This window comes from Mus caroli, chromosome 7 (genome assembly GCF_900094665.2).
Source record: "Mus caroli chromosome 7, CAROLI_EIJ_v1.1, whole genome shotgun sequence".
Lineage (NCBI taxonomy): Eukaryota > Metazoa > Chordata > Mammalia > Rodentia > Muridae > Mus > Mus caroli.
In genome coordinates this window covers 86,225,722-86,251,548 of record NC_034576.1, presented here as the reverse complement: position 1 = coordinate 86,251,548, position 25,827 = coordinate 86,225,722, and the positions used below count along the sequence as shown (strand labels likewise).

The 25,827-nt window shown below is 43.4% G+C and overlaps 1 protein-coding gene across 3 annotated transcripts; it reads left to right on the top strand.

Moving 5' to 3' along the window:
• Cfap161 (cilia and flagella associated protein 161) lies at positions 1–20,844 on the top strand. Of its 3 annotated transcripts, XM_029479827.1 has the most exons (9): positions 1–160; positions 5,714–6,012; positions 6,368–6,468; positions 7,132–7,221; positions 7,777–8,012; positions 9,316–9,406; positions 14,504–14,662; positions 17,801–17,874; positions 18,778–19,322. In XM_029479827.1, the coding sequence occupies exons 3-9, from the start codon at positions 6,400–6,402 to the stop codon at positions 18,968–18,970; spliced, it is 912 nt and encodes a 303-aa protein (XP_029335687.1). In that variant the 5' UTR covers positions 1–160; positions 5,714–6,012; positions 6,368–6,399; the 3' UTR covers positions 18,971–19,322. The 3 variants fall into 3 exon arrangements, with proteins under 3 accessions (XP_029335687.1, XP_021023863.1, XP_021023862.1); XM_021168204.1 differs by lacking the exons at positions 1–160; positions 5,714–6,012 and having other exon boundaries at positions 6,340–6,468; positions 17,801–17,949; positions 18,778–20,844; XM_021168203.1 differs by lacking the exons at positions 1–160; positions 5,714–6,012 and having other exon boundaries at positions 6,340–6,468.
• Positions 20,845–25,827: the final 4,983 nt, after the last annotated feature.

Sequence of the window (25,827 nt, the reverse complement as noted above, 5' to 3'; positions counted from 1 at the left end):
TGTCCTGTTCTCCTAGGCAAAGACATTTGTCTTCTTTTAGTCCCTGCTTCCAAAGCTAACCCTGAACCTGCCCTTGGATTTCCAAAGCCACCAGGGTGTTGTGGAAAACAACAGGCTTCCTCTTCACAGGGCCCACCCTCTTGTGCTGGCAGTGAGGAAGGTAAGGAGCTGGGCAGCAATATGGTTCATCTGAGGTCAAGACGTCAGAGTGTGGAGAAGCGAGCGGGACATGAGATGCTCTCATTGAAGAGGACACCAAAGACTGAGTGCTAGAAGGCCAGGTTCGAGATGAAAGAATCCAAGGGAATGTAGCTCTTCCTGGGGGTGGATCTAGGCTCTGGGAGAGTCATGTCTGGCTCAGGGGAGATATATGGTATTCATGTGGTGTTCTCTCCTGTAGGAGTCTAATGAAAACAGGAGGGAAAACCAGATGGAGACATAAAAACTTGGAAGACTTTTCTGCTATGTCAGCATCACATGTTCTTTTGTTTAGGGTGGGAATAGATGCCCTGGTTGGGTGCAGCATGAAAGAAAATGATGTCATTTGGTTAGAGTAGGACCATTTCTGGTACCTTGCCTTCTGTATCAAAGGACTCTTGAGTAGGAAGTCAACTTCCATTTAGAAATGCCTTCCCTGTGCCCATCCCCTACCCCTAGCCTGTCATCACTGTGTAGAAAGGCCTCCTCCTTTTGACTCTCTACAAAGACAGAGAGCAGGAGTCTCTTATTTACCTGTTTGCCCAGGGCAAAGCACAGGATACCATACACCATGAGTCTCAGCTAAATACACAGCTTCCCACAATCTCCAGATGTTAACTTGATTCTTTTCTCATTCACGTCTACTGCTCCGTTCTCACTACTGGTGCCCCATGAACATGGCGTTCCTTCTCCCTGGTGTCTCCTAACAGCCTTCCCAACATGTCTGCCTTAAATCTACCAACAGCCCAGAGCCACAGCAGATTTCCACAGCTGGAATCTGTCCTGCATCAGCTTTTTTTTTTTTTTTTGAGAAAGTTCCTACTGCCTGTAGAAGAGGAACCATAGGGCTTGATGGCAAAGGCCTTTTACTTTTCCCTGTCCACTCCCTTTAATTTTACTTATTCCACCCTGCAAGGATTTCTTGCCTCTCTTTTCTTCTGAGCCTGCCTTTACTCTGCTTCTTTGCCTGAAAGAAATTCTATTTTTTCTTTTTTTTTTTTTTGTTATTCCTGCTTCTTTGTACCCAAGTCTTATTCTTTTTATATCACCATGTTCTTTGAAAACCATTTGCATTATAGTTTGAATGTAAACTGATCCCTATTAATCTCAGCTCCTGGGTTGTAGTGTTATTTTGGAAGGTAGAAGTTAGATGAGCCTAGTCAGAGGATGCAGGTTACTAGAGATATCCCTAGGAAAGATATGCCTTGTCTGGGTCCCTTCCCATCTCTGCTTCCTGTCTTCCGTGAGATGAAGAACTCTGTCTCACTACAACTACAATTCAAACTCTTTATTATTTAATAGTTGTGGTCCATCCCATGGGCCAAGTGAATGGGTACCTAGGATCCAACCCAACTTCTAGCCTTCGTTTTGACTCCAGCAAGGTGAGCACATCACTCTCGTGTACTGCATCTTTTACCTTGGATGTGATGGAGTAGCTGGTGCTGACTGTACGTTCCATGCACACCTGTAGGCATGGAAGCTGGTCCTGCACAGCGCTGTAGTAACCCAGGTTAGCCTAATGGGCTTCAGTACAACAGTGTTCATGATGGCGTTGGTCTGGCAAAAAGCAGTGTTCCTTCTTTGAAATTGTTTCAAGGCAATGGGCTGAGTGAGACCTGGATACATCTGCCATCCCAGGACTTAGGAATTAGATGCAGGAAGATTTCTAAGCTCCAGTTTGGGGCTTCCCAAAGAACTGAAAGTCTCAAAAGAAAATCTATGGGCCGGGGATTTAGCTCAATTGGTGGAGCACTTCCTAGCATATACTAAATCCTGTATCCAGCATTGTGCCCCTCATGTGGTGGTGATGTATGCCTGGAATCCCAGCACTCTTGAGGTAAAGGCAGACGGAGCAGAAGTTCAAGGTCATCCTTCTCTTTTCCATGAAGCTAGCCTGGGCTACTCAACAAAAAAACAAAACCAAACCAAAAACACCCAAAAAACCCAAAAAACATCTCACATATAGTCAGTGCTCCTCCTCCCTCTTCAGAATTATTTATTTATGTATGTGAGTACACTGTAGCTGTCTTCAGACACACCAGAAGAGTGCATCAGGTCCCATTGCAGACGGTTGTGAACCACCATGCAATTTCTTGGAATTGAACTCAGGACTTCGAGAAGAACAGTCAGTGCTCTTAACCACCGAGCCATCTCTCCAGCCCTGGTCAGTGCTGCTTAAACTACAGAGTTTACAAGATGATCCTGAGAAACAGCAGAATGCATGTTGAAGTGAATGTGGGCTCGGTTGCATGCCTTTTAGCTTGGCCATAGATTTCTAGGACGTGCCTTGCACCCAAGACTCTGAGAAGCTCTGTGATTAAGAGTCCTACTTATTTCCTACCTTCAATTTACTTGCCAACCAAATTCGTTCCTCTTTGCATCTATTAACACATTGCAGATTATTTTGGCCCCACCTTCCAGAGTGCTGGCAGTCTACTAACCTTCTCCCGTTTCTACCAATGAGAATTCTGATGCCCAGAGACAACCGTGCTTGTATGGCAAGTGGGAAAGCTGTCTTACCTGGCTTTCTCAGTGTGACACCGGGCTGCGCTGCATTCCATCCACATCCAGTAAGGGAGTCTACAATCTATCTTTAATGCCTGTCTCCTGGTTCTCTTTCCCAGTGTCTGAACTTTGTCCCACTTCTCTTCCCTGAACATGAATCTTTTCAAGTGTTTCTGTGGCTTTTCTTTTCTTTTTTTTTTCTACCAGATGTTTTATAAGTAAGTAACAAAAGATTCCAATGGAAGTTTCCTATGCTTCATCAAAATCATGAAAAAAAATAGCAAATACTTTTTGTAGTGTATGGCTGCTTTCTATCAAAGTCACAGTTGTAAAGCAGAGGGTGTGGGGGCCAGAGACAGATTTAGTCATCCACACAGGGCCAGCAATGAGTGAATAAATCAGTTTACATCTTGGTTTTGAGGGTTTTAAAGGAATGTAAATGGAAAAAAATTGTAGTCATACACACACACACATACATATTATTTTATAAACTCAAAAAGAGCCTGAGGGACTTTGTCTTGTCCAAGTGATTGACAGAGCCCTTTGAGTGACTCCCACAGGAAGGAGGAATGGTACGTCTTTGTTCTTTGTAAGATATCTCCCTGATGTCAAGTAATCTTGTAAGATTTAAGGCTCTTAGAGTCTATTTTAAAAAGCTATCCATTATTAACTTTCTAGGCAGTTTAGGATGTCTCATCTCCTTCCAGGATGGGAAATAGTGCTCAGGTCCCATTCTTCTGATGGGTAAGTAAAGTTCTGCTCTTTTAGTTCTTATTTTATTGGCTGTTGCCTATGAAAGAGAGGTCCAGTTCCAATTCCCTCAAGGCCTCCTTGTTTAACACCCAGCCTATGGGAAACATGGAAATGATTAAGGGGAGCAACATTGACTTTAAAGTCAGAAATCAGCATATAGAGTCTTTGCTTTGGGATACAGAACTCTCTCTCTCTCTCTCTCTCTCTCTCTCTCTGTGTGTGTGTGTGTGTGTGTGTGTGTGTGTGTGTGTATGTGTTGAAATATGATCTCATTGTATAGCCCTAATTTGCTAAATAGATCAGGCTAGTGTCCAGCTCACAGAGATCTGTCTGCCTCTACTTCCCAACAGGGATTTAAAATATTTTTTCAACTATGTGTACATATGGGTATGAGTGTAGGTATGTGCACATGAGTACAGTGTCTGATAGAGGTCAGAGGTGTCAGATTCCCTGGTAATGGAGTTACAGGCAGATGGGAGCCACTCAACATGGGTGCTGAGAACTAACTCTAGTTAACTCTAGTCCTTTGCCAGAATGGTGCTTACTTTTAACTACAGAGCCATCTTTCCAGCAACCCCTATGCCTATTGAAGGTAATTTTCGCAGAGCCCAGGCTGACCTCAAACTTACTTTGTGTTTGAGGATGTCCTTGAACTCCTGATCCTTCTGCCTCCACAGGGCGAGTACTGGGATTACAGATGTGTTCCAGCACACCTGGTTAGAGCAAGGCTCCTTCTGAGGGCCATACTACCAAGTGAATGCCTCATCATGCAAACATCATTTGCGGAGCCTTCCAGTCAAAGTCTTAAAGTTCCTCCATATCTGCTATTGGCCCTTCCAGATCCCTGATGTTTTTCATGTTCTTAAATACCAGCTGCAGTGGATCTGGACATGATTGATTCACAGTGAGGAATAACCATAATAGACGTGTGGCTTTGGAAAAAAAAATCACTTTGAACTTTGTTTCCAGATCAATTATTGTATGCAAGTTCCTCTCCAACATCAGTATTGGCTTTGAGCACTTTGGGTGATAGTGAGCAGAAGAGAGTAAGAGCAAATGAGACAGTCTGGAGATGTCCCAGTATGAGCTGCAGGAGATTGCTTCCGAGAGAACCCCACACACTGCTTTATAGTACCCTGTAATCAATAGGAGATACACCTTCTCAAACGGGGGCAAAAGTACCCTGTAGTAAATAATAAGCCAGTAACATAGTCATCTAGTGTCGCTATGAGCCTAATGTGCCATCCGTAATTGTGTGTGGCCTGCTTTTGTTCAGCAAATGTCACACAGGGTTTTCTTTTTTATACCAGCATCACCAAAAGCATGTGAGGGCTGCTCGGTGGCTTGATGGCGCTGCCATGACATCACCAGACAACAGCTTGCTTTCAGATTATTATGTTCCTGTATATGAGCAGTTACACATGCTGTCTATTGTTCACTGCGTGCTACAAAGCTGGGTTTAGCAGTTTGAACCTAGGGATGCTGCTAGCTTCTCTGAGTCGGTCTCCAGTCTATCACATGTTCTGAGTGACTTGTGTCTGATCCAACAGAATGCCTGACTTAGCACCTTCAGAAGCACCTGAGAGTGTGTGTGGTGCTGGAGGGGTAGGCAGTGGAGCCAGAGAGGAGCAGAACATTCCTACTTTTGTGTCTTATGCTTCAGCCTCCGGCTCAGGTCCTTCCAGGTCGACAAGGTCACCTCCCCCCTCCCCCAGGTTTGCTCAGTTGTCACTCTCACAGTCCCCATGACAGGAATGATTCATCCATCAGCTCTCCCAGTCTGTCTTTCATCACATCTTCAGTGACCTGTGTGTATTACAGTCTCCTGAAGTAATTTGTTTTCAGCATCTGGCTTCCCTTGATAGACTGGGTTTGGCTCTCACCTTCCACTTCTTGCCTGGGGTGGGAGACTCGGCACACTGGGGGACTGATTAATGAATGTATTCAGTCAGCAGCCAGCAGCCAGCACCAGGTGGTATTACCTAACTGCCTGTTCCCTCCACTCATAACACAATATCCTCTTTAGGAAATGTTGGCTACACAAACTTTTAAATTAAAAAAAATTTTTTTTAATATCAGGAGTGCCTGTAAATCGCAGGTTTGTCTTTGTGTTTAGACATGGGAAGGGAGGGTTGCTATAAAATTCGTGAAAATACAGACTGTCACAGAAATAGATATACATTAATGTATGCTAACATAGTAGCTTCTTCCTTTGGAAGCTGTGAGGTTTCAGCAATGCCCGTCTTTTTGTGTTTAGGTTTTCCAGCGTCTACAGTAAAGGAGTGCTGTTTTGTGAAATTGCTGCTGACAGTGATTAAGGAAACAGGCTGGAGTTGAACCAAGCTTCCACAGAAAGCACTCGGGTTCCACAGCACTTTAACTTAGATTTTAGTTTAAAAAGCAAACAAGACAAACAAACAAACAAAATACAAAACCAAACATCAACAAGAACAACTCAATATTTTATGCCAGTGGTAGGCTGCACACCTGTGAGTCAAGAAGATCTCCAGCGCAAGACCTGACTGTGTTACATCCTAAGTTCAAGGCCAGCCTAGGGTATGTATCCAGACCCTAACTTAAAAACCAACCGCGCCCCCCCCCCCAAAAAAAAAAAAAAAAAAAAAAAACAACAGAAAAAAAGTTTCAAAAATTTCTCCGCCTAGGGATCGTTTGGAACAGTGTTCCCCCGCCAGGGGTTTCCCAGATCTGCTTTGAGTGCTGGTCATCTGAGACAGAGGCAGTGGTGGGAGGGGCAGGGTGAGCTGGAGGGGGCGTGGCAGCCCAAGGCAGGACCAGCAAGTCTAGTATGCTGTCACTTATTGGCCAGCCAAAGAGATCTTGACCAACTGGCAACTGGCAACTGCCTGGTCGTCATGGCAACGAAGCACGCTAATGGTGAGTGTCCGTGCAGGCTGCCGCTGGCTTTCAAGAGAGCAAGGGGCGATGGCACAGAATGTGTATGGTCCTGGAGTGCGGATGGGCAACTGGAACGAAGATGTCTACTTGGAGGAGGTGCGCAGACTCCTGTCCTCTCGCATCCCTAGGATCCTAGACCCTATCCTGCTATCCTGCATGTTCTCTCTCTGCTGAGCATTTAGCATCCTATTACCTAGCTTCGTCTACCGCACCCCCCACGCCCCCTGCCGTGCACCTTTGCTACCCCGAGGTAGCTCACCTGTTGTCTCTGAGCACCCATGCTCACTGAATGTCCCGCTCCAAATTTCCTGAACCCAGAGCAAGAACAGCTTGCCGCCTCCCAGGCCCTCTGGCCCTCACTAGGTTTGTGACACTCTTAGGTCCTGGAAAGGTTCTGGGTTACAAACATATGGGGAGGCCTGGGCTTTTCACATTCTCACCCAAGTCAGGAGGACCCCAGTAGAGACTGCTGACCTCCTATATACCACTCCTGATTGTTTCTGGATGAGATAAGCACAGGGGCCCTATCCTTCCCTTCCTTATGCCTTTCTCTTTTCATCTCCTGCTCCCCGCCCCTGCCTCTGCCCCCATGACATGCTGCCTACTGACATTTTTGCCATCCCTAGAGCGATCACGTTTCCTTTTGTGTTCTTGAACTGTCTTTGAACTTGAAGAGCTTCTGAGGAAAAAGTTATCAGTACCTGTGCTCTGCAACAGCTCTGTCCCTGACTCCCCATTTCTCGGTCTCTGCATCCCCAGGAGCGCATGAGACACTTCCTAGAGAAGAGGGAAAAGGGAGAACTTCTTATTCAGAGAAACAGAAGAGTGAAGAAGAACATTTTGAGACCGGTAATGTTAAATTCCAATGCCAATTTCAAAATTCTGCCTAGTTAAGTGTGAGTTACCCAAAGAAAATTTCTATGAACAAAGTTAACCATTTGGAAACTTTTTAAAAAATTAATAAAAAAATATATTTTTAAAATTCCTCTAGATTTTAGAAATTTAGATTAAGGGTTAAGATTAGATTAAGAAATTTAGAATTTATATTAAGGGAAGTCTGTCCATAATTATGTTTACTTAATTGTTTGCATTTTCTAATAAAGGGATGGATTAATGCTTTTACAAGTAAAGTGCCTTTCAGTTGCTGTGCAAAAAAACCGTTTAATTTAATAACATTGAGTTGAATAAATTGACAACGGTAAACTATGTAGAGTCCAACAGCTTCACATGATCTTGTTTGGGGTCATCAAGAGCTTGAAGGACACTAACCAAGGATCTGAGGAAGAGAGGCCTTACTGAAATGGCTCTAGTCTGAGAAGGAAAGGAGATACACCTGGGAGGGACCTTGACCCCAGCAGCTAAGGAATTGAGTAGCTTATTGGGAAATTCCTATTAAAATTGTAGATGCAGCTTTCGGTATCGGAAGATGGATATGTCCACTATGGCGATAAAGTGATCGTTGTGAATCCTGACCAAGTCCTGGGGGAGGAAGCTGGCAAGTTTATGAGAGGAGACCTGAGCCTGTGTATGAGCCCAGATGAAGTTAAAGCACAACTTAGTGATGACTTAGAGATACCCTGTGGTGTGAGTGCTGTGCAGACCATCGTCCCGATGGGCAGGAACACCTTCACCATTTTGAGGTAGAGACACTCAGCTTCAGAGCACCAGAGTATCTGCTTAGACTTGTAGCTTGTAGTGGCACACAACTGTTATCCCAGCACTGGGGAGGCAGAGACATGCAGATCGCTGAGCCTACCTTACTTAGCGAATTGTTGAGGACCCTTTACTTGCCTGCTTGTTGAAGACAGCAGGAAAAGTAGCTATTTGTGTTCAATTAAAAAAATGCTTGCTTTATGATGATTGGATCCAAAGTATTAAACTTATATTCTGTCTGGAAACAAAGGATTTTTTCAAATAACGTTACGGGATGCTTGCTTTATGCTCACAAAGTGCTGGCTTGCATTGTTCTTGATGGAACGTTAGCTTCCCAACAAAAATGTCATTTATTAAAAGGTTGCACAGGATGGGCTTTGCTCTTTTAAAATCAATTGTCTACTAAAAATTGACTTGAGGTTTTGGAAATGATCCGCAGGACCCTTAGAGACGTACAATCGCAATTTAAAATGATCAACTTCACATTGTGGGAGATTTAGTGACAATGTCTCAGTGACAAGAATAGAAACTGCTATCTGTGTCCTTAGTTTAATGTTTCTTGAATACACATGGGTTGTGGTAAAACAACTTAAAGCCAATGACAACTTTTATTCCCTGGAAGATTATGAGGGAAGACTGTATTCAATGCTTGCAGAGGTATAACCTTGGCTCTGTCTTAAATCGTGGCCTTGGCTTGTGCTAACATGGCATGCTTAGTCCCTTCTGGTCCAAGGCTACAGAGTCAGGAGGCCATGGGTTTGACCTGTGGGACAGGGCAGAGAGTGGCATGCTAGTTAGATGTTAAGGCTGAAACAAAAGGATTTTTCTAGCTGGCTGTGGTGGCTTACACCTGTAACTCCATCACTCCCATTAGGCTGAGACAGGAGGATTCCTGAAAGCACTGTGCCATGTCAGTTTGGGCTACATAGCAAGTTCAAGGCCAGCCCTGGGTTTCAGTGTGAGACTCTCAAAACACCAAAAGCCAAAACTGCACATGTTTCCAAATAGAGACATGAATAGATTAATATATGAAAAAAATAAGAATGCCTTTTAGTTGGTGCTCAAGAATATTTCAGTGAATGTTGCACAATTTGATGATGGATTCCAGCCCGTGATTCTCGTCGACTTCTCTTGATGTTATCTGAGATGACTGAGGTCTTTGCCAGGGTGAACAAAACAGAAGGAAGAGGAACTTTTGTTACTTAATTTAGTGCAGTTTGTGAATATGCACTGTCAAGAAAAGCATGGAAATGAGGTAGCCTCACACTCTCCCGTTGCTCTCACCTCTAGTGACCGTGCAAACAACTGTGAAATGGGCCAAGTGGTTGTCTATGGGCAGAACTTCTGCCTGGGGATAGCAGCAGGACTGGAAGGCAAGATGGTGAGTCTTCTCCTGTGTGCCCACTGTCACCTGTCAGCCTAGTTTCCCAAGATGGCCAAGAGCTGCCTCTGGAAGGGACTATGCAGATGGGGCTCTGTTTCTGCTGGATTCAGTCTGTGGGTTGCAGTGGGCATTTTGTACCTGATTTTTTTTCCTCTTAACTTTGTAAACAACACCACCACCCCCATCTTTAAAAGTCAAGGAGTGAAGAGAGAAACGTCTTTTTGCAATGCAGCTGTCAAAAGTCAAAAGCATATACTACTTTAAACAGTCAATTGAATTAGCTGACATTTGTCATTTTCCATGAATACTAACATCGTATACACATTGCCCAGACTCATCTTGAACTTCCTAGACTCAAAGGGATTTTCCTGTCTCAGTGTCCCAAATATCTGGGCCTAGAGGCATGGATCACTGAGCCCAGCTCTGGTAACTTAAACTTTTGATTAGCAAATACTTTTTTGTTTTTTGGTTTCTTTCTAAGAGGCAATAAGGACAACTTTAGTTTGCAGAAGCCAGGAAGCTCGAGTCTCTGAAATCCTCCTTTATTTTGGAGGTGATGAAGTATAATAGGTCAGGGCAGTAGCACACACCTATAAACCCAGGGCTTAAGAGGCTGAGACTGGAGGATTGCCATGAGTTTGAGACTCACCTGAGCTATAGAGTAAGACCTATCTCAACAAAACACAACAGACAACAGAACCAGAAAAACATGTACTTGGATTTCACGTGCAAGCGGTGTCATCGGGATTTGTGTAAATGACCAGTCTTGACTAGTGACTCGGAATCTGAGCACCACGCAGGCAGTGCCACAATTGCTTCACACATGCTAGCTCCATTTTTTCCCCCCTTGAGTGAGTCTCTGACATAAGGACACTGGGAAATAGAAGTTCAGCTACTCAACAGCAAAGCTGGGACGCATGCATCATTATGGTTTGGATGTAGAATGTGTCCCTACAGGCTCCTGTGTTTGAATACTGAGTTCTCAACGGATAGTGCGCCTTTGAAAGCTGGAGAATGACCGGAGGAAGTGATTTTCAGGAAAGGAAAGGCCTTATAGATTATAGCTCCCTTAAGTTCTGGGCCAGTCTCTCGGCTCCTAGGTCCATTGAGATGTAATCACTGGCCTTACATGCAGTGCCACAGTCATAAGTTGTTCCAACTGCCAAGTCTTCCCCACAGTGAGAGACTAACTCCCTAAAATGTGAGTCCAAATAGCATCCCCCCACCCCCACACACCGAGAGCTCTGTTTTGTCTTGTGAGGAGTTGCTAACATTGAGAAAAATAACACCAATTATTGTAAATGGGAGATTCCAGTATTTTCTGATGTGACATTTTCTCATCGTTTTTTTGGTACCAGGAAGACAAACCAACAGTATCAGTCAACTTATGCCATGCATAGGTGTTGATCTGCAGCCTGCATTTAGATGCAAAATTGAAACACTAAGTCACTGAGACAGAGGTGTTGCACCCAGAGATCAGCACACCAGCGTTTGACTTCTCCTATTTATGTTTTTCTGTATGTCTTCGTCAAAAAAGAGAACTCGTGTGTGACTATGATGAACACCCGGTTTCTTTCTACTTCAGTGTTTTCAAAGCACATCTTAACAATAATGTTTAGGGAGAGTGTACTATACATTATTGTGTGGTAGTACTATAGTTACCAAGCTTTTAATTCTATGTTCAGGAAGTCAAATGTATTTGTTTCCCCTCCCTTCCCCTTTCTTCTCCCCTCCTATTTGTCTGACAAATCAGCTGAGGGTGGCCTTGAACTAGTGCTCCGCTTGCCTCAGCCTTCTGAGTACTGAGATTACAGATGTGTGCCACCATTCCTAACCAATTTGGCTTGTTATTCTGGTTCCATATGTATCTGTGTATAAATGCTCAAAGCTGCTCCCCGCTACCGCCCCCCCCCCAGTTAGTGAGTCTATCTTCAGAATATATTTTTGGGGGGTCGTTGAATTACTGATATCAAGAATGTGATTACAACTAGAAGTATTGAAAGCTGGATATGGTGACACATACGTATAATTTCAGCACTCAGGGTGTTGAAGTACAAGGATTGCCACAAGCTCCAGGCCAGTGTATGTTATAGCGTAAGACCTTGTTTTGTTTTTGTGTTTTGTTTTTAAAGACACCATGTAACCAGTTCTTCTTAAATTGGTTGCACCAATTGGTGCTCTCAGCAGCAGGACATAAAGTGTGACAAATGTCATCAATTAAATCTTTGCTAGTTTGAACAAATGGACAAACAGGAAAGGGCATTTGAATGTTGCAACGCCTGTATCCTCTCCTATCATTTTGCCCTCATCCCTCTTGTATTCTTACCTTCCCTTCTTCTCTTTGCCTTCCTCAGTCCTTTGCCCTGGAAACTACATGTTCTTTGCCTCTATATTGATTTTGGTTTACTTACTTGCCTTTTGATAATTAGATTTTGATAAGATTCCCTCCTGCACTTTAAATTGTAGCTGTTTTACTTGTATTTTTGAGAGAAATCTATCAGTTTTCCTTGACGTTACTCTCTCTCCCTCTGTCTTTCTCTATGTGTGTGAGTGTGTATTTGTGTGTGTGTGTGTGCATGAGAGAGAGAGAGAGAGAGAGAGAGAGAGAGAGAGAGAGAGAGAGAGAGTTTGTATAGGACACCACTTACGAGTCAGTTTTCACCTTCTTCCTGGTTTGAGGCAGGTCTTTCTTGTTTCTGTCATTACACTGTGTATTCCAGGCTAGCTGGCCCATGGGATGGTAGGCCGTTCTCTCCTCTCTGTCTCCCTTGCCACAGGATAGCAGGGATTACAGATGTGTACCTTACCGCAGCTGACTGTTTTATGTGGGCTTTTTGGGTCCAAACGCAGGCCAGCAGGCTTGTGCAGGAAGAACTTTTGTTCACTGAGTCAATTCCTTTGCTCTTCCATTGCTTTTAATGTCTAGTCTGTTAGAGATCTAATAAAAAGAAAGGCAAGCATTAATTTCCAAATGTTTACAGTTTGACATTTGTTTCAATTTGCTTTTTAACACACGTGAGATTTATTTTGGTAAAAGGCTTTTCACTTGAGTTTCCCAAATGATCCTCCATATCACGTGTTACCTGTTGGCTAATTCTTCCTTCTGACATGCTATGCTTCCCTAAGCACACGTTAAATCATCCTCTGCATCACATGCTCTTCCTGAGTGTTCTATTTTCATCTACTGAAGTCATCTATTTTTACTCTAGGACTACGGTGTTGTAATTATACAGCACCCTAATACACTTTGACAGATCTTTGTTCCTCCCCATTATCTTTCTTTGTCTGAATTACATTGGGAATTAATCTTTGAGTTAAATGGAGTAATTATTTTTCCCCATTTCTCCGCCTTTGCAGGAAAAAAAGAAGTCACTTTGTGTTTGCTTGGCATTGTAAAGTTGAGTGCTTTTTTATTAATAGCTTTGAAGGCTTCCTCTCGGGAAGAATCTCGACTTTGCTTAGAAAGGCAGTTTAGACCTTGGTCAGGTCTTATGACTCTCTTCACGTGGCAGTAACACTCGTCTTGATATTGTTACTCTTTCCTGCCCAGAGTCTTTTGAATGTCACTGCAGCAAAGTCTGTCCCCACCCAGGTCCAGCTCATTCTCTTTCTCCTCAGCACACTTCATCCATCTTTTTGTTCCCCATGCCAGATATTGCCCAGGCCCCGTTAGTTTGTTCGGACTTCTGAGGAACACCCTTAAACATAGAAGATCCTTTCACTTAGCCTTGTATTCCAAATAATGCCACCATGGGAATCACCAGTCATGAGGGAGGACAGGCAACATCCAGAGGGTAGCAAGATACTTCTCTTATTCACATCCTAACTCCTCTCATGCTGGGTAGCAAACGTTCAGAGAATTATAACTCACTTACAACTTCTTACAACTTGCACCTTAAGCATAGCTTCACAGAGAAAAAAAAATTCACAAGGGGTCAAGGAGATGGCTCAGTGGTTTAGAGCACTTGTTGCTTTGTAGAAGACTTGGGTTTAATTCCCAGCATCCACAAAGTGGCTCACAACCTGTCCCTGGGGGATTGGATGCCCTCCTTGGCAGGCATCAGGCACACACATGGCACACACATATACATGCTGATAAAATACTCAATACACACAAATACTCAATACACATAAATAAAATAAATCTAAAATCTTTGAACACACTAAAAACTCATTAAAAGACAGAGAAACCTTATCCACGTTCAAGGTGAAGATGAACAAGCAAAGAGCTAGCTAGCAAAGAAAGAACCTTCTGGACTTTTCACAGGATGGGACGGCCTTTGGCAAAGCATAGCCATGCAGCTGCCGTCTATTCCCAATGGGGACGTGGATTCCAGATGGCCAGGGTCACTCACGAGCAAGTGCCAGCTGTGATGGCTCCAGGTTGAAGAGTACCTGATCTCAGGTGCCCAGTTTCAGCAATGTTATTTATAGTGCCCAAGACAGAGACACAGGCCCCGTGTTTTGAAAGAGATGGAGAGCAGGAACTGGAGTATGGAAAATGTCTGACCTTTCTGTTGCTGTAACAAAACACCATGGCCAAGGCAGTCTAGAAAAGAAAGCATTTAATTTGGAGGTTCGTGGTTCCAGATTGTTAGGAGGAGACCGTGAGGATGGCAGGGAGAATTGCAGCAGGTAGGCAGAGATGGTGCTGTTACCATAGCTGAGAGCTCACGCCTGATCTTGAAGCGGGAGGCAGAGATTTAGCTAACAGATGGTGTGGACTTTTGAAACCTTAAGTCCCACCCCAGTGACACACCTCCTCCAGCAAGGCCACACCTCCTAATCCTTCCCAAACAGTTCCACCAAACTGGGGACCAAGCATTCAAACATATGAGTGTGGGGGCCACTTTCTTTTAAACCATCATAAGAAAGAAAAGCAGGATATGGGGAAGAAAGGAAGAAGCGAAAAAGGGAAAGAGGGGGAGAGATACTATTTTGATATATTCCTAATGAAGGGGAGAGCTGTGCTTTTTCGTAGGATGGGCAGGAACAGGGTTCTAGAAACTGCTTGCAGTGCAGTCCCTTTGGTCGCCCATTCCTTAACTTCCTGGGTAGCTGTGACTCAGTTGATGTGTTTGCTGCTGTTTCCAGCTGTATCTAACAAGTGACCACAGGACCCTTATGAAGTCTTCTCTGAAGTCCGGCCTACAGGAGGTGACTCTGACAGATGAGGTCACCCATCTGAACTGCTGGCAGGCTGCCTTCCTCGATCCCCAGCTGCGCCTGGAATATGAGGGCTTCCCAGTGAGGGTGAGCTTGGCATGTGGGACACTGGGACCTGGGGTCCATGCAAGGACAGGCTGTGGCTCACAGCTGCCAGTCAAGCAGAGGCTCACTGTAGCTCCAATAGCATGTAGACTTTGTCTTTTTCTTTTCATTTATAACTCAAATGTGGATAGCACCAGTCTGAGGCAGCACTCCACATCCTGTCTCTCAATCCTGGTTGCAGGTTAGAGCCACCCTCAGTACTGTGTAAAAGACTCAGAAGCCCTTGACACTCCCAGTAAAGGCTGCAGCAATATATGAGAGCCCAACATGTAATACAACTTCCCAGTCTCATCCACACAGTCTTCATTAGGCCGTCCTGCTTCCCACCCCCCTCTTCTCTCCTTTTCTCCTGCCCTTTCTCCCTTTCTTCCTTTTGTCTCTCCCTTTTCCTCTCTCCCTTTCCTTCTCTTCCTCCATTCCTGCCCCTCTTCCTTTCTCTCTTTCTATCCACCTTCTCCTCCCCTCCCTTTGTTTTTCTTCTGTTTTCCTTTACCCACTTCCTCCCTCCCTCCATCTCTTCTTCCCTCCCTCTCTCCTTCCCTCCCTCCCTCCTTCCTTCCTTCCCCCCTCTTCCTTTCTCTCTTTCTATCCACCTTCTCCTCCCCTCCCTTTGTTTTTCTTCTGTTTTCCTTTACCCACTTCCTCCCTCCCTCCATCTCTTCTTCCCTCCCTCTCTCCTTCCCTCCCTCCCTCCCTTCCTTTCCTCTCTTTCTCCCTTCCCCTTTCTTCCCTTACTCTCTAGCTCACACCAGCCTATGACTCTTCATTCTTCCAAGCACTGGAACAGGCATCACTTGCTTGATGATCCTTAAGTTCTCATCTCCAAAGATCCTGGGCAGCTGAGGGAAGGGATGGGGACAACAAGCAGCTACTGAGGCAGGCACAGTCCCTGATCACTCTTGCTTTAGACTCTGGGCCAAATGTGCCAGAGCATGAGGCATGATTCTTTTGGGAGGTTCCCATGGGCACAGAGCAAGCTTGAACCTCCCAAATCAAAGGAGGCATCTATTACACAGAAAGGGAAAACTTACTAGAGTCAGAGGGAGCATCTGGCATCAGCAGCTTTACGGGACTGGCCAGGAAAGGGGTTACAATTCCAGGCTACTCGGAATCTGCCCCGTGCAGTGGGTCTATCTCTTTAAGGCTTTAGCAGGGGATCCTGGCTCCTGGAGGTTCCTTGGCAGTTATACAAGGTAGATGGTCACTTTATCCACAACAAAGTAAGCTTGGCAGAATCCTCTCTTCTCTATAGCCATCCTTTCCTAGCTTGGCTTTCCTAGGATGGTAGTGGATATGGCCTTCATTCCCTCTAGTCAGTGGGTCTGTAAGTTAGAGATGTTCATGATACCTCCCTAGGGAGTTTTGTGAGGACCTGAAGGTTAGGTCACAGCTCATTGCTGTCTGCTGGCCCTGGCTCTCCTTCTTTGTCGGATGATTCACCTCACTGCGGTCCAGGAAGGTCTCTGAATCTCCAGCTCGCATATCTGCCTGAGAGCCCAGGACTCCCCAAGCTACCTCACACATGCTATTGCTGTCTCAGTAGACCTCCAGTTGCAGCCATGGCTAACGAGCTGGGGACATCAGCTGTGGAGGTGAGACAAATGTGTATTGGGGAAGTGAGGTGCCTCAAGCAAGTGCTGCCAGGAAGGAGCTGAGGTACTTTAGTTAAGTAGGTTTGGAGACAGTTCTAGTAAAGGGGAGTGCTGGGGCTTGGGAGCTGACCAGAAGGCAAGGGAGATCTGAGCATGTCAACTACTCCTCTCTCTCAAGGGAGAGCAGACTGGGGCCAGATTGAGACTGTTGAGAAAGAAAGAAAGAAAGAAAGAAAGAAAGAAAGAAAGAAAGAAAGAAAGAAAGAAAGAAAGAAAGGGGAAAGAAAGAAAGAAAGAGGGAGAAAGAAAGTGAATGAAAGAAAGTGAATGAAAGAGAGAAAGAAAAAAGAAAAGGAAAGAAAGAAAGGAAAGAAGAAAGACAGGAAGGAAGAAAGATGGGTATCCTTGCCTGTCTGTTGGGAATTTTCTGGCTTGGTCACTGCTCATGTTTTGTTGGTTCATATGTGAGTTGGGGTGGTCTTGGTCCTGTCCAGACCAGTTATGATCATAGTGGTTTTACTGATGTGGAGTTCTGTAAAATGGACTCTGCTCATCAGGGAGGCTTTGGGTACCAGACCAACTCACATGCCAGGGGCTGCCCCCTTTCCTCCTGACAGTACTCATTTTACAAGAGTCAGGGTTATAAGGTAATATTTCTTTAGCCAATTTGGTGGCTTACATCTGTAACCCAACATTCCAGAGGCTGAAGCAAGAGGAACACGAGTCCTAGGCTAGCATGAGGTATACAGCCAAGTCCCAGTCTCCAGGAAATGCTAATTATAAACACAATATATATTCATTTTCAGAATCATTAAGGTACAGATATAAAAACCATCAGAATTCATTTAATCTTAGAGAAGCACCCACTTTATGTGCTCTTTTTCTATGCACATGACTATATATAGGAATATAATATGAGATATATGAATGACATCCTGAGTATCCATGGAGATGTTTCAATGGGTAGAATCCTGTGCAGGTAAAAGACAGGTAAGGGAGCATGTGCCCTGTAACCCTAGGTGCTGGGAGGCAGATGCAGGAGAATTCCTGAGGCTTTCTGGAAGTCTATCTAGTTGGTCAGCTCCAGGCTTAGTGAGAGATGCTTTCTCAAAGAATAAGGTGGAATGCAATGGAGAGATACCCAGCGTCTCTTCTGGCCTTCATGTGTATGAACACACATGTACATAGGCATCCACCACATGTATGCGTACACCCACACAAACATGTATGTATATCACACACATAAATAGGAACTCCTGAATATATATAAAATGTGTGTATGTTTATGTGTGTATTTAATATCATCAGCTGTATTTCACATTCTCAAAGGTCTTCTTTGATATGACTTTGAATGATTATTCTACCATGTAGATATCTACCGTGATGCATTTCATCAAAACCATCATAGCTCTCCAGCCTTGTTATATATGTGCTATATTGAAATGAATATGTTAATATATTTCTAGACCTTTGCTTCTAGAAAATTGGACAGAATGTTAATAGCGCTTTCTTTTCCCGTCCTGTAAAGGCAAATGAAAAAATTGTCATCTATCATCGTCACACAAACCGAGCCCTGGCGGTCCACCGGAATCTCTTCTTAAGGTATACTGGCGGGGGCAGGAGAGTGCCCTATTGGCTCAGGGACAATAACTAAAACTCCATATCTAGGCGTGTGAGGTAAAGGTCTTTAGATGCTCAATTAAAAGCAACAACATTGATTTATTTTTATCACAAGGCTTATAAGAAATTATTTAAAAGGAAGGACCAATTTCTAGTTTTCCTTGATTGTTGTTTTCATCTGTTCTTAAGCACACTAACCGCGTCAAAACTGTGGAGATACTTGCTGGTGCTCAACATCTTTTGGATTCTTTGGCTCTGTGATGCAAAGATTAACCAAGTTGGCGCATCAAACACCTCATTTTGTCAAGTGACATATTTCATTTTGTAATTCAGAAGCAGATTATTAAATTGATTAGGAAAAGACAAAATTTAAAATTTAAATTCGGGGTGGTCCATATGTCTATTACCTAGAATCTTGATTGGCCAAAATTTAAATGCCAACAGTCTTGATTCTGCAAATATTTAATTTTAACATTAAAGAAACTATGTATTGTTTTTGAGACTTACTTTGTCTGAGATACCTACACTACCTACACATTATCTATTGACTGACAATATATCTGATATGTTTAAATGTCATAATTATGAGTTGCAATGCTGAAAAATTCCTTTGTGTAGAACTTTGATATTGCTATTCCCTCAAGTCCTACCCAACAGAGATGTTGGTTATAGAGGGACCCTATGTACCTAATCCTCTGCAAACATGGGTGAAACATTCCTGCAAATGTACCATATTTTAGGAGCCTTCTTGGGCTTTGTAGAGCAGTCTGATTGGAGAGGAATTTTCTAGGAGGGACAATGTTCATGAAAGAACAAACACTCATTGAGTGTTACACTCTGTTTCTAACTGGAATCTTTTTTATTTTTATTTATTTTTGGCTCCAGGACCTACTTTGGGAAGGAAATCGAGGTTGTAGCTCACACATATCTGGACTCACACAAAGTAGAAAAACCCAAGAACCACTGGATGCTGGTTACTGGAAATCCCAGGAACAAGTCGAACACCATGCTAGACATCTCCAAACCCATCACAGAGGATACCCGCGCCTTGGAGCAGGCCATGGGCATCAATACATAGGGACATACCAGGTGTACATGTGGCCTCTCAGGCTCTGATCTCATCAACTGTTCCACTTAAAAGAAATGAACAGTCTTTCTTGGCTGTGCCCCAAGCAGTTTGTCAATAGGTGCAGAACTCCATGAACACAACATTAAAAGGAATACCACATTAAAATTGATGATGGGAGCCTAGCCTTAGGGAGTAAATGGTGTTTGAAAATGAATAGTATTTGAAATTAAATCAAGTTTTGTTGATATCCCAATTGTGAAGAACTTAGTGCCCCCATGCAGAGTCCCTTGCTTGGCAGGACCCAGGAAGCCCATGCTCCTTTGCAAAGCTGTGTTTATGCAATAAAAAGGTCAGAAGTTTACAGATGTTTCGACACTGTTGTTTCCTCCCCTAATTTTCTTCCATGTAGAACAATGTGTAGTTAGGAGATGTAGCTTTGCCTTGGAATTAGTTTTTACTTTTCTTTCTTTGCCAAAGGCAATATTAGAAATAGTTTGTTTTTTTTCCCCCCACTAGTAAATTCATCATCTAGAGGTTTTTGTTGTTGTTGTTTGTTTTTTAAAGAAATGATCATTTATCTCCATTTACATATCTGATGATAGTGCAATATAAATTCAGTTACTGCCCCATGGACAGCCTGACGGCCTTACTAGACCCTAGTCCTAAGGGGATACCCAGGTAAAGCCGACAATTGGTCAATAGGAAAACTGTTACAAATGAAAAAGAAAACAATACACGTCCTGCTTGAAAACTAAGGTGAAAGCTACACTTGAATTATTAAAACAGACAAACAAAAACACTCAAGGATCAAAGAAACTTTTCAAAACACACTCCAAGGAAAATAGCAGTAGGGGTCATCCCTGGACTGGCAGGCAGCAGGCAGAAATGTCAGGTCAGATCCTGCAGGAGCTAATGGCCTCACCTGGCTATGTCCAGAAGAAGAAAAAAGACTCAGTTAGGGAAGGGAGTCACAAGACCTCCCCGGGGGCAGAGGCAGGTCCTCTGGGATGTTAGCTGGGGGTGGTGCCTAATCAGCTTCATAATTGCAAAGTGCTTTGAAGAACAGAATTGGGGGCGGCTGGCAATCAGGCATCCTTCCTGATTTAGCATGCAGTTACCTACGGTGGCCACAAGATGTCAACATTAATAACGGTAACAAGTCAATCCCTAGGCTCGATTAGTTGGGCTAATTTTCAAATTACGTGGGACTTTCCAGCTTCCAAAAGACTGTTTTAAGAGGGAGAGAATCATAAAAACCACCCTGTTAAGAGGAAAATATAAATTTTCTTTTAAAAGTTTTAAATTATAAAAATATGGTGCCTGACACATAAACATATGTAAAACCTGCTGTGAGTGGATTTGGGAGGGCATGTGCCCAAGTTTCAAGTTAAAGCTCGGCCTTGGGTATTTGATGGACATTCATCTGTATCTCAGAATTGTCCCCATTCACCAACCTGAGTCTCAGACTCAGGACTCCCCAGGAGGTGCATTTCCAAAGCCACGTCTGCCCGTTACTGGCCTTGTTCTCATCAAGCCCCAACTAGCTTACCCCAGAGCTGTTCAGAAGGGTAAACAACATGTATTTGAGGGGCAGGAGGAGACCAGTGGACCACCCAGAGGACCTAGTGAAGACAGTGGTTGCCTTCTAGAGGTGTGGCTATGGGAAGCCAGGGTACCTCTTTGAACCTCTGTTTACCACAGGCTGCAATGTCACCCATCAACACAATCTCTCTGGGAAAGGTTATACCTGCTATGCTTCCTGTATCCACTTGTCATTTGTCACCAACAGTTGTCAGTGCTCTTTGGCCTCAGGCAGATCTCTGCTTATCCCGCATGCTGCCTTCTGACACTAAATTTAATTTTTTAAATGTATTTTTATTTTAGAGTATTTTGCCTGTGTGTATGTTTGTGTATCACATGTGTGCAGTGCCCTTGGAGGCCAGAAGAGGGCATCCAATCCTGTGGAACTGAGTTATAGAAGGTGATTAGCTGCATGGTACTGAGCGGAACCTGTATCCTCTGCAAGAACTGAGAGTGCTCTTGAGAGCTGAGCCATCTCTCCAGCCCCACAAAATCCAAGTTTTAGTATTTGTTTCTCCTCTACAGCCCTATGAACTTTTTTTTGAGAAGCTGCCTGTGTGCACATGCAGGCTTTTGACACCTGCTGCCTATTTGGACACATTGCTTGGTTCATACTATGGCCATTCACTGATTATGTCACAATTGGAAGCTTAGGAATATGGGGACACTAGACTTGCCTGGCACTACACATGAACTGTCTTCTCTAGCACCAACTTCCATGGTGAATCAAAATGATATTTTTTTTCCTTTACCACTGTGCCAAACATGGTAAACACCCTGAAGGCAGAGAATGGAGTTCCCAGTCTGTCCCCTGTGTAGAGCATCGTTGTCACCATCACCATCACAATGTTTATTGATCACTTGTTATGTGCTAGGCCTTTGGTTGTTTCATTACTCCCATGGCAATCAATTTAATTTTCACTGCCTATGGGATAGGTAAATTATCTGGAATATACAGAACAGGAAATCCACAAGATAAGGTCAGCAAACTCTGTGTCCCCTGATCAGCAACAAGGGAGTCAGATAGCCTGGAACCCTGCTGAGGGCAACGATCTAACTCTGTTGTCTCTTAGACAGAGATCTTGAGATTCACTGGGTTACTCATACTGAAATTCAGAAAAGCTGAGATGTATTCTAAGGTGTGAGCTTAGATGCACATTCAAGTTATGTACACTGAGACCTGCTGCAAACATGTCCTGCTACTGAAAGCGGATGGCACAGGATGCTTGCTGAATGCTTAATTCACATATCGGTGCCCAATCTGCATAGTGGAACTGTGGGCATGGGTGATAATTTTGAATGGGAGCTCAAAGGGATGCTTTGGTTTTCTGTGGTGATATAGGAGGTGACCAATGTGCCGGAGCTATTTGAGGGGATCTAGAGCTCTACATCATCAGAGCTGGGTAGGAAGATGCATGCCTGCAGGCAACGGAACAGAGAGAAGGGGGGAGTGGGAGGGAGGCTTAAGAGCAATCTTAGCTCTGGTAAAGTCTGTTCTGGGGCAGCAGGCACTAACAGTGCGATGGCCACAGAGAAGGGTGTCAGGAATTCACAGTGGGTCCAGAAGCATTTGTGACAACATAGATGAAACTAGAGCATTGTACTAAATGAAGGTCGCAGAAGGACAAATTCAGTGAGATCTCCCACACAGTCTTGAAGAAGCAGAGAAAAGAAGAGTGGTTCCCAGGAACTCAGAATATGTGTACAGAGATGCTCTGAGCTAGGATACAAGCTTCCAGTTACATGAGGACCAAGCTTTATGCAGGCTTCCAAGGTTCATCGTCACCAGTGGAATGATTTGGAAAAGACTGGCATAGCATGGGTGACATTAATTTGTATATATGTATGTATATATACATATATATGTACACATACATATTTGCTCGTAATATATACAAATTAAATATACACATGTATATATGCACATAATTTGTATATATACACATATGTATATATGTGCATAAACACATATACATAAACATACACATGCGTGTATATATGTCCATATATACATATAAATGCATATACATGTACATATACATTTACTTATTGGTATAGATATGCATATAGATATAGATATACATAAAGATAAAGATACATATATAAATATATACATATACAATTATATAATATATATCCATCATAGATATAGATGTAGATTTAGATACATATACATAACAAATACATATACAATATATGTTTTATAATTTCTGAGTTTTATATATTTTATATATTTGAAAATGTCCCTGATCTGCAATGAAAAGAAATCTTGTTACCCTGGCTCTTCAGCAATTACTTGCAACTTGTAATTCTTTTGCATAACACTATTACAGCATTTTTTTTTGAGATGCCTCACAATAAAGTTCCAATAGTTATTTTCTAAATGAAAACAGAAAAACATAGTACAAGTTAGAATTTTGATTTGTTCAAAAAGAAAAATCCAAACGTTCACTTCCTCCTGAGCATCTGCAGTGAAGCAGACCCATTCATCACGAATGCCGGAAGATCTTGTAAATTCTTGTTAGTGGCTCATTTAGGACTCCATGAAGCATCCTGTGACTCGGTGAGTCTTAGACTGCTAATGGCTGCTTATATAATTCAAAACACTTGGGTGTGCAGCTGATTTTAAAAACATTAGTGGAAAAAATTGGAAATAATGCTGGCAATATTTAATTTTAATTAATCATGCAATTCCTTGAATTATAATGAAAGGATGGACTTTCTTCTTTTAATTATTAGCACATGCTAACTGCTTAACTGCCCGAGTTAATGGGTTCCCTGTGAGACTTCCTTACATGTGTTTATCTCATGAAAGCACACCCATACTCCCACTCCCCCTTCTATGTGTTTGCTTCTCCTCCCTGCCCCTCAAGTCCCTCTCAGGTCCAAATCGTCTCTTAACTTTGAGGTCCACCCATATATAAGAAAAAACATCGTCTTTTGTGTTTCCCAGATTTCTATTAACATAATGATCTCCAGTTCCATGTATCTTCTAATAAATGAAACAATTCCATTCTTTTTGTTTTTGAGACAGAATCTTTTGATTTATCTTAGGGTGGCCTTGAGCTCATGCCTCACTTTCCCAAGGGCAGGTGTAACACACCTGCAGAACACACTCATTCTTCCCAACCAGAAATACTCTGTTATGTATATAGATTGTACCTTATGTCTTTTTCCCTTTTTAATTTTAATTGTATGTGTATGGGCGTTTTGCCTGCATGAATGTCTGTGTATCACATGTGTGCATTTTACCCTCAGAGGCCAGACAGGGTGTCAGATGGCTGTGAGCTGCTGGGGATCAAATCTGAGTCCTCTGGAAGAGCAGTCAAGGCTCTAAACCACTGGATCATCCCTACAACATCTTCCCTCCGCCCTCCCCCCTCTCCTTTCTTCCCTCCCTCTTCTCTCCCTTTAGGTAGTTTTGTTTTCTATTCTGTCTTTGATTCAGTCTTGCTGTTTTGCTGAGGCTGGCCTGAAATTCATTACACAGTCAATACTACCTTTGAACTTACACTCCCCCCGCCCCGTCTTTGTCATCCATCTATTTAAGTGCACCCAGGTTGATCCCATAACCTGGCTACTGTGATGAGTATGGCAACAACCACCCGTGTGCAGGAGCCTCTGTCATCTGCTTGCTCACTTTCATTCCTTCATGTATATACTTAGACGTAGTCTAGCCCTGGTCACATGGTGGTCACATTGTTCGATGGGGAAGTTTCGAAGTTTCATGCTGCTTTGCATAATGGCTGCACTAACATGCTCACTAGCAGTATAGAAAAAGTACAGAAGCTCTTCTACCCCACATCGCCACTAGCTTTTTATTATTATTATTTTTTAAATAGCCATTTCTAGCCAGGGCGAGATGGGATTTTAATGTTTTGATTTTCATTTTCCTGATCATCAACAATACTGAGCATCGCTTTAAATATTTATTGGCCAGTTGTGCTTCTTAAAAAATAAGAGAGAATGTGCAGACTATATGTATGAAGTTGTGAGAGGGTAAATGCGTTTTTTAAGAGATAAGCTTTCTGAAAGAGTGTTCTAGAAGTACCTAGTGTTCAGCCTGAGTGGTCACTCTCAAACTACCACATTGTGCGTCTTACATGAAATATTTGCCAATTAAGCTGTTTTTTTCCTTTCTGTTTCATGGTTTAGGGGCTGAATCCAGGCCTCTTGTTGACTGTGAGCTGAACTACATTCATAGCCTCCTGGTTAATTAAGTATCCTGTTTTAAGTTTTAATAAGAAGAATGTACAAGCTGTATTGCGTTATCTGGTAACTCCGTTTCCCTGTCGAAGTCCTCCAGACTAAATGGATAGATAGTATTTAGAGGTAGGTGCCTGTGCACTAGTTCTGGACAGCTAGATGATGTCTGGAGGCCTATCCCGATCAACACTGGGGAAGTATTTAACTCTGGTGGAGAAATCATTCAAGATGCCCTGTGTTTCCAGCGGCAGTCCTTGGGCTGTGTTTTAGGTTACCCAGTCTTACTGTTTTCCACAGTGAGAAACTCAGATCCCTGCAACTTTTCCAGACTTCCTGGGCACTAGGGTGTGTATTCTGCCAGGGTAGCTGGTGTACCACATTGACCAACACAGGGCTCTACTCCAGAGTCCTGGCACTGTGCATATTAAGCTGTAAACTCTCAGCACATGAAAGTCCCCCCTTTCTTCCCACCCCAGAGGGACAGAGATGGTGCCTCCTGTGGCTGTCCTCGCTGCTGGGCAATCTCCTCTTCTCTCCCTCCTTTCATAGTCTCTGTAGTGTATTATTGTTGGCTGATGGGAATAAGGTTGAACATCTGCCAAACATCTGCTCATGTCTCCTGAATGTGCTTCCAAACAGACGGGCAGGAAGCAGCACCACCCTTGCACTGAGCTGCCAGGGTCCATAGCTTGCCTGGCTTTCTTGGGGACTGTAAGTATGGGGAGGAAGGGGTCCAGATTTGATCTCTTTTGTGGCAGGTTGGGAAAGAGGGAGAGGGAGAGAAAGAGAGAGAGAGAGAGAGAGAGAGAGAGAGAGAGAGAGAGAGAGAGAGAGAGAGAGAGATGTGACCCCCTGGGTTCTGCATCCTTACATACTTCCTTGCCTTCCTCTGGAAGGGCAGTGTTATAGGCCTATGGTCACCAACAGAAAAGAATGACTAATAGAAATGTTCTCACATAGGGGAAGCTAGAGGCCTCCTGGGACATGAAAAAAAAAAAAAAAAAAAAAGGAGAAAGTGGCCCTGATCCCTTCCATAGGAGGTGGTCTGAAGCAGGGAAAAAAAAAAGGATTTTTTTTAA

What these genes read in the sequence shown, in the direction of transcription:
- Cfap161 (XM_021168203.1), top strand. Translation starts at nt 6,349, where the DNA reads ATGGTGAGTGTCCGTGCAGGCTGCCGCTGGCTTTCAAGAGAGCAAGGG. An exon ending in CAGGACTGGAAGGCAAGATG is followed by an intron (nt 9,407 to 14,503) that starts GTGAGTCTTCTC and finishes TGCTGTTTCCAG; the next exon opens with CTGTATCTAACAAGTGACCA. An exon ending in ATGAGGGCTTCCCAGTGAGG is followed by an intron (nt 14,663 to 17,800) that starts GTGAGCTTGGCA and finishes CGTCCTGTAAAG; the next exon opens with GCAAATGAAAAAATTGTCAT.